We start from the raw sequence: 13,409 nt of genomic DNA, 5'->3' as shown, positions 1-13,409 counted from the left end.
TTCCTGCTGTGGAAATTACTATTTAAAGAAAACAATTTAACTTTTTTGTATTAAACATTCTATCAGAAATTAAATACAACATTTTATTGGTGAGAGAGAAGCTGCTTATGAAGAAACACACTATATTAATGTCTCTTCTTTGGAATCTTAGGGTGAGGATAAAGTACATACTCTTCTGTTCAGCAACTCTAGAAATTCTCATTTACATGGTTTATAGCCACCCTCCCCTCAGTAAAACATTTCATGTCAGATATTTTCTTACAGATGATGCACATCCTCTTCTAACTTAGACCCTGAGAAATGTCATAGTGAATTCACATGATGACCAGGACAGAATTTGGCCAAAAAAAACACTGCCCTGATATAGAATTTCCTTTGGTGTTAGAACTAATGAGCCCCTCCAAACTGGTCTGCGTTTTTGGTTTTGATTTTTACTTCATGTAATTCTACTTCATACTGCTACTGAAGATTCATAGGGGTATAACTTTTCATCATAGGGTATGAAATACGGAATCATGGAATAAATAAAGTTTCAAGGAACCTCTGGAGATCAGCTAATCCAACCATGATTCAAAGCAAGGCTAATATAGATTGTAGTGGAATAACTTCAGTGGAAAGGCAAAAGGAATTTTATCCTTCAAGTCTGGGACTTCTTTGTGTAGAAATGCTTTGTAGCTCCTTGTGTATCATTGAGTAGACATGATTGTATGCCAAGGCCACAGTCCAGGGATGTACATATGTAATGTGCATCATATTGATTATGAGTTAATTGTGTCTTTTACACAAATTATGATTGCTTTATCTAATAACTATTTAAAAGTGATGTGTTGATCCAAAGGAATTATTATTTTATTATTTTATTTTTCCCTGTCCATTTATAATTTTCAGTCTTTGGCTTCAGACAAATTGAATAATTCTTAGTGCATGAGTTAGAAGAGATCTAGGAAATTCTCATTAGAAAAAAGCTGTGTGTTCATTCCTCAAAATGTTGTTCAAATATGGGGGAAATGTATCCTGTAGTTTAGTTCTATAGAACACCTTGTGAAATTCAAAGCAATCTGAATTTTCCTGTGAGCAACCTTGGCAACAACTTTGTAGTGAGCTGTACTGTCATATGTCCCTTTCCAGAAAGACACTGTGGTATTTATAAATCTATCTAAGAATAAAGATAACCCACACACTAGAGCATATGTCAGGGCATAGCTGTCACTCTTGTCAACATGTAGTTCTTTACAGGAGCAGAAAGGCACATTGACTCACCAGTGTGTGGCCATGATTTTAGAGCTCTGAGCTCTGTGGAGTTTATTTTGCATTAATACACTTTACAAATAAATGTCCCTGTTTGAGGCATATGTTGATATGCAGAGATAGCACTGATGTAGAAGCTGCTACAAGATATTAGAGCAGATAATGTCTTAGAGAATTTGCCACATTCTGTTTGAAAGGACATGGTAGTCTGTCATGGACTAATACCTAAGATGTTCTGCAAGAGGTGACTTCCTAATTCATGGAGCAGATCATCTTGAGTGTCATTGGAAGACATACTGAGGACAACCAGGGGATCAGGAGCAGTCAGCATGGGTTTATGAAAGGCAGGTCCTGCCAGACAAACCTGATCTCCTTCTATGACCAGATGACCCAACTACTGGACAAGGGAAAGGCTGTGGATACTGTCTATCTGGACCTCCAAAAAGCATTTGACACTTCCCCATAGAACTCTCATAAAAAAAACTGGCTGCTCATGGCCTGGATGAGCATATGATCTGTTGGATCAAGCACTGGCTGGACAGTCAGAGTCAAAGAGTGGCAGTCAGTGGAGTCAAATCCAGCTGGGGCCAGTCACAAGTGGTGTTCCTCAGGGCTCAGTGTTGGAACTGTTTAACATCTTTACTGATGATCTTGAAAAGGACATGGAGTGCATCGTCAGTAAGTTTGCAGATGACACCAAGCTAGGCAGCAGTGTTGATCTGCATGAGAGGCTCTACAGAGAGTCTTGGATAGGTTGGCTCATTGGGCTAATGTTAATGGTCTGGGCTTCAACAAGGCCAAGTGCCAGGTCCTGCAGTTGGGGCACAACAACCCCAGGCAACGCTCCAGGCTTGGGGAAGTGTGGCTGGAAAGTGTCTGGCAGAAAAGGACCTGGGGGTTCTGATGGACAAGCAGCTGAATATGAGCCTGCAGTGTGCCCAGGTGGCCAAGAAAGCCAATGGCATCCTGGCCTGTATTAGAAATAGTGTGACCAGCAGAAGTAGAGAGGTGATTGTCCCCCTGTACTTAGCACTGCTCATGAAGCTCATGAAGGGCCTAGAGAATCAATCTTATGAAGAATGCTTGAAGGAGCTGGGAATGTTTAGTTTGAGAAAGAGGAGGCTGAGAGGAGACCTCATCAGTTGCTACAACTACCTGAAAGGCCATTGTAGAGGGGTTGGTGCTGGTCTCTTTTCACAGGTAATTAGCGACAGAACAAGAGGGAATGGCTTCAAGCTGCAACAGGGGAGGTTTAGACTGGACATTAGGACAAAAATTTCAGAGAAAGAGTGGTTAGACACTGGAATAGGCTGCCCATCCCTGGATGTATTTAAGGGTTGTTTGGATGTGGTGTGGATGGTGGGTGGATATGGTTTAGGGGAGAATTTTGTAGAGTAGGGATGATGGTTGGACTCAGTGATGCCAAGGGTTTTTTCCAACCTGAATAGTTCTATGATTCTTGAAATTGATGAGTCCTGATCCAGCAGAACATTTCTTATTGTATTCAAATACTTTACTGGCTCGTGATACCCACATGTGTGAGAATATTTCCATACACCTACTGCCTGTATCAGTCCTGAGCTCTGCTTCCAGCTCAACACACTGTCTGGGCAGTTGCCAGTCAGTCAAATTATTAAACCTTGAAATTCTGGCTGAGTGGGGGATTATTTCTGCCTGTGCTTCCTTTCTAAACTGTGTCACCTACTTCCCAGCCTGTCCTCACTTCTTAAGCTCAGGGTCTGTGTAAGGCAGGCAGTTCTGTAAGAAGGAATATTGAGTCCTCCTGGATGCAATTAACCTTTGAGTCTGAGATGTCTCTTTGCGAGGATGGGAGTATGTTTTCCAGAGTGTGAGAACTGTTTATTAAGGTCCTTCTCTCTGTGTGTGCAGTGAGAAGAATGTTTACAGCTATCCTTCCCATGATATATGGTCATTGTTCATATTTGAGGAGGAAATGTGAGTGACAAACAAGTTTCCTCTACAAAAAGGACTTCTTTTGGCTCAGGAAATCCTTAAACTGAAAATTACTGGTTGCAGAGAAAGAATTTTGAAAATGAGTGTGTATTTTTGTTCTTTGCTTGCCTGAAGACAGGTGATATTTACCCTTGGTTTGAACTGGAAAGTCTGCTTGCATGTTACAACATCAGATTCTCTTCACTGACAAACAAAACAAAAGGTACCCACAGACTCCTCTTTTTCCTAACTCTGCCTTTTTATACTATCCACAAAGTTTTCATTTCAGCTCAGAAATCATTCTTCACTGTCAAGTCCTTATGCAATTCTTCATGCTGTCACCTATGAGGAAAGATGTCTCTGATTGTCTCCTTTCACTTCTTCTGAATTAAGTACAGGTTATGCTTTTTAAAATATCCCTTAACCAAGATTGCAAATACTTTTGCACAGCACCACGTACATAAGAAGTTTGAAAAATAATAATAATAAAAACCTAGTTAATTTTCCATGCAGGAATTGTTACAGTTTGAACCATTGTTTTCTGGCCTAACTAATAAAGGAAGTATTTTTAAGTGTTGTAAAGCAATGTTGCAGTTTTGACTGAAGGGAAATACAGGTTTTAATGTGTTCTCTTGGTTATTGATTTGCAGACATGCATTCATAAATATCTTAGATTTGAGGAGGTTTTATAAAATGTTCTTGAGAAGGTACAGATACTACTTGTGACTGTAGGATGGTATCTTTCCACTGGCATTTATTGTCAGAGTTTTTTCCTTGAGAATTGCATGGGGAAATGAGGAGAGGGAAAGGAGAACTTATGTGTCAGTGGGGTTTCAAAAGAGAAGAAGCTCAAGAGCTTTGAAAAGAGCTTTGAACAAAAAGCTAATTGCTAGATTTGCTTACTGTGAAGACACTGATTAACTGAAAAATCTATTAAAGAATAAATTAGCAATGGTGAAATTTACTACAGGCATGCCACTGTATTACTTTACTCTTTATTAAGTATTTGTGCCTCTTCACCATAATGGGAATGTAGATGGGTTGTGAGTTTTCAGAGTTGCATTTATGTTCATCTCACTTGCAATAGACTTTATTTTGATGGAAGATTTCAGTTTGGTGCTTAAGAAAACACTGGGCCTATTGGAACTAATGGAGACTGCACAGCTCATAAAACCAAAGCAAAACTCAGGACTTTTACCTATAAAAAGGAAAAACCATGCTTTGGCAATAAGGAGGTCTAACAGAGTAATACAAAACTCTTCTAAGATTCAACATGTCAGAAAAACACACTAAGATCTGCCCTGTTTCTGGTTGTTCTTGACTGTTCTGTCTCAGTCCCCTTAGAAGTATTAGTTCTAACTGATACCACCCCATCAGGTGATAACTGTAGCTTCATTTCTCCTTATCTTTCCTTACAAACCTTCTTGATGTATCCCAGTTGTACAAAACCATTATCCTTCCTGTCACTCAGGTATTAGCCTTTTCTGCTCCCTGTGCCTTATCCTGTAGGCAATATTCAAATACTACTGTATTTTCTTTAAAATTTTGGAAGCTGCTTTTCCACATAGCCATGTATTTTCTCTTGACCTCCATCAATCAATTCATGCTGCTTTTCTTTTATGCCTCTTGACATTCACATCAGCTTTTCTCTACGTCACTATTGCCACAGCTGCTGCAAAGATCACATTAGTTACTGTTTCTTCTCTGTCATTTGCCACTATAAATCGTTCAAATGTAGCCAGTTCAAGTTGTTCCTCTTTATCTAAAAGCCTCTCACAGCTCCCTTGCTCTTCTTCACACCTGTTTGTGTTTCAGTCCCCATTGCACCTTCCAAAATTCTGCTCTAGAAGTCATTTACCTTTGTTCATCTCCTCACTGTTCTCTAACTTTGAGGTATTCTCTCTGTTGTTCTTCCCCCACTTCAGTCTTCTCTTTGTGATAGTTTCCAAAGAGTTGTCTTTTAATTTATATGCATAATGCCTCTGAACTTGCAGTCTTAGTCATATCCTGACATTTTATCATCAGCAAAATAACTAAGGACAGATAAAGGACCAGTCAGCACAGATGAAGACCAGGCATTTTAATAAAACATGATCAATTTAATCATAAGACAATGATATATGATATATTACACATATTGAAAGGATGTAGATTAATACATATAGTTATGACAGACAAATAATCCATCCTAGTGTTGCCACCTGGTATGCATTTCATATGTTACTACTAATCTTCAATGGTAACTGTTTTGGGAGAGCACTGATAAGGGTTGCATATACAATATGTCTTGGGCACTATAACTTTACATTTATAACTGTTACTATTGCTCTAAGTCAGCTTCTCTAGGCAGATTTTTCTTTTGTTTCAAAGTCAATGTGAGAAATTGATGTGCCCCAATATGTGTCTTGTTGCTAATAATTTAATCACTTTTTCATCCTTTGTAAAAAAATCAAAACAAACAAACAAACAAACAAAAACCCACAACAAAAACTTTAAGCACAGCACTTTTCAACTCAGTAAGGAAAAATTCAGAATATCTGCAGAGAAAATAAAACCTTGAAAAGACATTTTTATGAAAAGCGTATTTCACTAAAAAGTAATCTATGGCCAATGTAATGGTTATTCTCAGTATAAGAAGATGCTCTAAGGAACGCTTCCTGATGATAGCATCAGTGGTGCAGGCTTTTTCTTGTAGGGAACCATGCAATGAAGCAAAAGTGGAGCTTTATTGCAAGTAATTCTTGATGCAATTTTGTCTTGTATCTGGAATTCATCTGGATGGTTTGCTGAGAAAAACTACATTGAAGTTCGTGCACTCAATGAAAATTTCAGTTTTTGACACTCTCATTGGTAGCTCTGTGTAGTTTAACAATTTTTTTGTGAGAATACCTTTATTGTTGTTGGAATGTGTTTTTAAATCAAAGCTATTACAGAACACAGAATGCTACGCACTCAGCCAAACAAGAGGTTTTAAAAATCTCTTCAGATACACTATATTAAATAGAAAAGCTGTTTCCTTTCTTCTCCTGTATCATCCCTTTTGAAAGTCAAGCAGTTCACAGAAGATAGAATCATAGAATCATAGAATTTTTTTACGTTGGAAAGGACCTTAAAGATAATCTAGTCCCAACCCCCCTGCATGGGCAGGGACACCTCCCTCTAGACCAGGTTGCTCAAAGCCCCATCCAACCTGGCCTTAAACATTTTCAGGAATGGGGCATCCACAGGTCTTCTGGGCAAACTGTTCCACTGTCTCACCACCCTCATAGTGAAGAATTTCTTCCTAATATCTAACCTAAATCTACCCTCTTCCAGTTTAAAACCATTTGCCTTGTCCTATCACTGTTCATCATTGTAAAAAGCCCCTCCCCAGCTTTCCTGAAGGCCCCCTTCAGGTACTGGAAGGCCACTGTAAGGTCTTCTCAGAGCCTTCTCTTCTCCAGGAGGAACAGCCCCAACTCTCTCAGCCTGTCTTCATAGCAGAGGTGCTCCAGCCCTCAGATCATCTTTGTGGCCCTCCTCTGGACTTTCTCCAACAGCTCCGTCTCCTTCCTGTGTTGCTGGCTCCAGAACTGGATGCAGTACTGCAGGGAGGGTTCTCATGAGAGCGGAGTAGAGGGGGAAAATCACCTCCCTTGACCTGCTGGCCACACTTCTTTTGATGCAGCCAGGACATTATTGGCTTTCTGGTCTGCAAGCACACATTGCTGGGCCATGTTGAGCTTCTCATCAACCAACACCCCCCAGGTCCTTTTCCTTAGGGCTGTTCTCAATCCATTCTCCACTCACACTGCTTTTGTGCTTGAGATTGCCCCAACCCATGTGCAGGACACTGCACTTGGCCTTGTTGAACTTTATGAGGTTGTCACGGGCCCTGCTCACAAGCCTGTCAACATTCCTCTGGATGGCCTCCCTTCCCTCCAGTGTGTTGACCACACCACACAGTTTGGTGTCATCAGCAAACTTGCTGAGGTTGCACTCAATTCCACTGTCCATGTCACTGGCAAAGATGTTAAAAAGCACTACTCCCAGTACCAACCCCTGAAGAACGCCACTTGTCACTGGTGCCCCTTTGGACACTAAGCTGTTGACTGCAGCTCTTTGAGTGTGACCATTCAGCCAATTCCTTATCCACTGAGTGGTCCATCCATCAAGTCCATGTCTCTTTAATTTAGAGACAAGAATATAATGGGGGACAGTGTCAAATGCTTTGCACAAGTCCAAGTAGATGACATCAGTTGCTCTTTCTGTCTAACCCATGTCCTCCTGAGTGAAATTTTAAATATTTATTTATTTTTCTCCCTGACTCAGTTTTTCTGTGGAATTTGGCATGGCTTTAGCTTCATTCACTATACCTTGTATTAAGAGTCGTATATTAGCTTGTATTTTTTTCAGCAAGTCTGCAGCTGGTTTCTGTGGCACATGCAGAAAAGTCCAACCCACAAAGGCCATTTCCCCAGAGTCTTTTTGAGACAATAATGAGAAAAGGATCTTGAAAATATTTACTGTGTGAGTGGAGTTTGGGTTTTTCAAGATAGATTAAACTTAGGCTACTGAGAATTTGGAATCCTGATGGATTTGGAAATTATTTGGAAGTCCTGTGTCACCGTAGCATTGAACGATAAAGAGCTGTGTGGACATATAAAAGGAAGCACTTCAAGATTGAAATAGAAAAACAACCAACAAAAACATTAACTTTCACTACATATATTGCTAAAGCTAGTTTTATTTTCTTAGTACATTCTTCACGACCAGATTTTCCTTCTACTCTAATGTCTACTCTCATTTCCACTTTTCAATAGCAAAAGAAAGCTACTGCTTTTTCTTATAGTCTCATTCCAGCTTTCATATGTGATTGGTGTACCCTAGAAGAGGCTACTGCAAGCAGTTTATTTGTGGTTCTTATAATGAATGTGCAAAGTAGTACTGGAACAAATAGGTAACATCGTCTCTTTTCTTAAAATTGTGTACAAAATCATTTTTCCATCTTGCAAAAACAAGACATTATAAATAAGTTCTTTATTATTTATGGAAAGCTGACAGCTTACTTGCTGTTGTGGGAACAAGACTTTCTGCTTGTAACCTTTTGCTGAAGGCAGGTGACATGCAGAAGGCCTCACTAACATGCAGAAGGGCTGTTTGCTCACTTCTTGAGTGCAGGAGTACTTTTTTCACTGGAAATGAACAATGGAACTTAAATGTACATTGTGGCAAAAGCAGAAAATCTTCATGCCCCCACATAGGACCAAAATAATGTGGGTGTAATGAGTTTGCATGGATGTTCACAACCAAAGCAAGTCTGTGGGTGTTTCCTAGTTCAATAGGATAGAGTATCTGAAGAATTTCAGTAGTTGCGTTCCATACTGTAGTAAGGGTTTGAAAGCTCAATTAAATTCCAGTGCTATTTGTTAAAGGATTTTTTAAAACTTAAAAAAATAATAACAGCATCATTGTGAAGATGGAAGGTTTTATGTTGCTTGTGGAAATGTTGTGAGTAGTATCACATTGAATGCAGAAGGACATCTGCTTACTGGAAAGCAGATACAATCCTATACCCCGTATCAGTGACACAGAGGAAGAAAATAACAAGGAGACTTAGCTGCATGGTAAAAGTCTTGGATAAATGGGAAGAACTGTAGTCAGTGAACCAATATGGGATCTCACTTGTTCACAAAGCTTCATTGACACCAAAGTTATAAAATGCTGACATTTGTTTCAACACAAAAAATGCTAACAATTATTTTTTTGTTTGTATTTGCGTAAATATATATTGTATTATTTAAAAAATATAGGGATTGACAGACTAAACCACACTGTGATAACTGTGAATTAAGTCAAAGAAACATAAGAAGTATAGTATTAGTGAAGTTACTCATTCAGACCCCATCAGACCCTTTGTTTTAGTAGTTGCTATTTATTTTCTTTGCATTATCACATTTTGCAGCAGTCCTGTTGCTATGAGTAAGAGTATCCTCACAAGATATAAATACCTTCCTTTCATTATTGCCATGTTATAAAGTTAACAAGAGAAAAAGGATTTCTTATTTTTAAAAATTATTTTCTTGGCAAACACAATCGATTGCTAAAATTTATGCAGAGTAAATCTCTCATTATTAATTCTGAAAGGAATTTAGACTGTGACTCCAAGCTTTACAGGTCAATGCAGTCAACATATCTCAGAAAGTTACAGGGGATGATTTCTAGAATAGTCACATGGGTTTCTTTTAATTTGTTTATTTCCTCCTTATTTTGCAGGGAAAGAGAGCTATTTTTTAAGTCACTGGTGCCTTAATCTTCATCATCTTCACTGTTGCAATATCTTTCAGTCTAACAAAGTGAGAAAGACCATAGACCTTGAGGAGTTTGGAAGAAAAAGCTATGAAAAAGATAAAAGCACCGTATTAATTCATTCCACTTTACTACTCTTTCTGCCAGTTTGAGAAAATTTGAGCCTTACATTAAAGCCTGTGTTAGAAGTTGTGATAAAAATAGCCCTCTCTAATATATCTATTTGTGTAATTAGATGGTTGCTATTGCAATAACTCTTGGGCATCCCATCCTGTTCTGTTCAGCATATTCTGTTGTGGCTGTTGCAGTCTCCAGCAAATGTGCACAGAAGAAGAAAATAGTTTTAATAAAAAAGATAACCACGTGTTTTTGTTGTTGTTTTTATTGTTGTTTGTTTATTTTTGTTTTGTTTGTTTGTTTTATTTTATTTTTGTTTTGTTTTTTACTGCATCTGCTTTAAGCTAGAGGAATGGGAGAGCCTCTTTCCTTCCACTTCACTCTTTCTTCTTTGATTTTTCTTTCTTTGAAGGGGTTGCCATGACTGGCTTTTAAATAAGTGCTAATGTCATCACCTTGGGTAACACAGCGAAGACTGACATGGATCTCATGTTTTTCCAGATGAGGATAGGCATTCACTCAGGATCAGTGCTGGCCGGTGTTGTTGGTGTCAGAATGCCACGTTATTGCCTCTTCGGGAACAACGTCACCCTTGCAAGCAAGTTTGAGTCAGGAAGTCACCCACGCCGCATCAATGTCAGTCCAACCACATACCAGTAAGTCCTTTTAGCTTTTTCATACTGTTTTTATTTCAGCATGTTTTGAGCTTTCTCCTGTAACATGCTCTGTCCTCAATACATGAACTTCAACAGAAAGTCTACAGGGCACCCGGACAACTGGAAAGAGGTGTTGCATGGGGCTGTCAGTCTTTCGTTTGCCATCAGAATGTGCAAAGAAGTCAGGCAGTGGAGGCAAAGAAGCACAACAGGAGTGTCAACCATTCCTGCCAAATAATGTGTAACAGAAGTGGGACGTGTTTCCCATAGCACCACAGTTTTATGCACTGTTATGACTTTGGGCTAAGGATTTGGGTTCCACCCACTAGACACAGTTGATGAAGAGAAGCACATTCTCATTTGCTCAGAAGAAAGACTTTATTTAATTTTGCCAGCAAGGCCAAGCTTTCAAAGAGTTTTTATGCCTTCTTGAAGACAAAATTTCTTATTTAGCACTGTGAAGAGATGCATGATAGAAACATTTTCTTAATGTAAGAAAAAAGATTGAAAATGGCAAATCATTATCCTTAGCTCTTTGAAGAAGTTATGCAAATAGAGAGAAAGCTTGATTTAATCTGGTTAGGAGGAACAGCTTCTAAATAAAAAAAGGTGTTCCTTTTTGTTCAAATTTAACAGCTTGACTATTAGAATTTCTGCTGCTTGGATTACTACTGATGTGCTCACTTTTTTGACAGGAGACCTCAATCTTACTTTTTTTATAACATTATGTATCTGAATTAAATTTCTGAAGTACAGATTTGCTCTGGTTTTGGGACTGTTTCTTTGTAGTAAATCTGTATATAATTGCTCAAAAAAGAAGTATTTTCTTTCTGGGTTGTTGTTTGCATGTTTGTTTTTGTTCAGTTGTGGGGTTTTTTATGGGATTTTATTTTATTTTATTTTATTTTATTTTATTTTATTTTATTTTCTTCCTTATGTAGAACTGTGGTTCTCAGTATTTGTTCTTCCCCATGATTATGTAAATTAAAGTCTTAAATGGAATTTCTTCATCCAGGAATCAAAGTGTCTGATATGCTAAATTATAAATCAGTCAGAAGTTTAAAATTAATTTAAACTAGTGAATAAAAGCCCATTCATGAGTGCATGAGGACAGGGGAGAAATCAAGAAATAACACTGCCCACTCAGTGGCCAGAAGAGACTGCAATTACAAAATGTGCTATAGGGCAAGTTTATTCAGAGCTTCTGAAGGTGGTCTAGAAGGTTTGAACACAATATACTGGTACTATCCAAATAAACAATGCATCTGAATAAATTTTCTTAAATGTAATTTTTATGAGTATGCAATTTGCTGCGTACAAATAAAGTGATTCATCGCAAACTGAAATGTCTTTCTAGTTGACCTTATATTCCATCAAATGCTTCTATTTGATCATACCGTGCTGCTGTGTACTTAATTAATATTTTTATTTTCTAAGAAGCAATGTTTTCCAAAGTAGATAATTCTGAAATCAGTATGAAAACAACATTTTCAATCAATTTAACCTAGTAGTATCTGTCACGGCATGTTTGTGTCTACCATGCCCTGATGAAAATTCTGATACAAGTTTTGTGCTTACAAGACATACAGATCCTGGAAACTTATCCAATAATTACCAGCTTTCCTTTTATGCTAAAGATTATGTGTTAGAAAGTGTCATCAGTATTCAAATTATGATCACACTTCAGAATGCCTGTTACTGGTTTCAGATGCTTCCTTGCAAGCCCATAATCTGCCTATGGAAGAATCAGAGTCTAAAATTATAAATGTAAGATGTGGTGTTGCCTAGCAGCAGCAGTGAACCTGGGGCAACCTTGCCCCAGTTACACCTGCCTGGGCAGAACTCTGCAGTATGAGACAGTACCAAGGTGGCCTTTGAATCTGTTGGGGGCAAGAGCTCACTTCTGTTCAAAGCATCTTGTTTTGTTTACTCAGGCAGGTCTTTTGACTGAAGGACAACAGAACTTTATTTCATTGCTGTCAGTCACTGAGCATTGTAAATTGAAAGCACTGGAACGCCACTGGTAAAGTTCCCAGTGAAACCTGTGGAAACTGGAGGAAGAGTAGAGGATCCCGGACTGGTCCATGTTTAAACATGGGGCCAGGAGGAATACGAGGAGAATGATACATTCTTTGTTCCTTTAGTAAACTGGCAAATCCAGCTCAAGGTTTATTTATTTAATTATGATGAATTGAATAAAATTACCCTGTTTTCTATGTTCAGGAAGGAAGCACAAGGAGACTCTTCTTCAGCACAGAAGAGAGAGTAAATAATTTTTAATTCTTTGTTTCAGCTTGCATAATGATGTTTATCAGATATTAATATAATATACCTACATTCATCCTGTTTCCCTAATAGTATTACAATGTAATGCCTTGGGATCTCTAAGCAGTTATCAAAAGCTGGTAAACATAATTGTTGCTATTTGTCAAATAACTGTATTAAAAAACCTAATTCTCTTTTTCTCTTCCTTCCACCTCTGGTCTTTTCCAGCATGTATTTCTCTTATGGAGAAGGTGCTTCTAGTGCCAGATATTGGGTACAGATACTTTCCATTATCACATACTGGGCAATACTTCTGGGACCTGAGCTTAGGCAAAGATGAACAACCTGTATCCCACATCCTTATCTGATGTAGGAGAGAGAACAACCAGGTGTACCTCCTTATTGAGATGGGTGAGGTCACTGCTGGTTCACCTGCCTAAATTGCTCCTTAGCCTTTAAAATTTATTAAAAACTGCAGAATTTGAATACGTTTTTAACAACTGTCTCACAGAATATTGCATAGAAGAAGTTTTACTTCTAGGTAATTAAGAAGGATGCACATACATCTCTCTTTCTTGTGATTTAAAAATAACACTATGCATTTCTATAAACTCCTTACAGATTTTTATTTTAATAAAATTATTTTTCCTACAGGTTATAACTACATCTATATCTATATCTATATCTATATATCTATCTAATCAATTCACCATATATATTTTCTGTCTCATGGACAAACTGGTTCTTGCTGTCCAAGAGCCTTTCCAGATTATTTTAAGTTTTATTTTTCCATATTATTTTAAGTTCTTATTTATTTTAAGTTTTATTCACCATGTATCTGTTCATGACATGTCTGTGGACAGGCAATTTAGTTAGGGAAAG

At 38.0% G+C, this 13,409-nt stretch overlaps 1 protein-coding gene across 1 annotated transcript in view; it reads left to right on the top strand.

Annotated features, from left to right (window-relative positions):
• GUCY1A2 (guanylate cyclase 1, soluble, alpha 2) overlaps positions 1-13,409 on the top strand; it is a 140,864-nt gene that overhangs the window by 119,025 nt on the left and 8,430 nt on the right. Inside the window, exon 7 of the mRNA XM_009999422.1 lies at positions 10,108-10,262. Coding sequence (XP_009997724.1) covers positions 10,108-10,262 — 155 coding nt within the window. The remainder of the gene's footprint in view (positions 1-10,107; positions 10,263-13,409) is intronic.

The sequence above is a fragment of the Chaetura pelagica genome, unplaced genomic scaffold, assembly GCF_000747805.2.
Source record: "Chaetura pelagica isolate M959 unplaced genomic scaffold, ChaPel_1.0 scaffold85, whole genome shotgun sequence".
NCBI lineage: Eukaryota > Metazoa > Chordata > Aves > Apodiformes > Apodidae > Chaetura > Chaetura pelagica.
The sequence above is the reverse complement of the archived record's forward strand: the minus strand, read 5'-3'. Positions and strand labels throughout refer to the sequence as shown.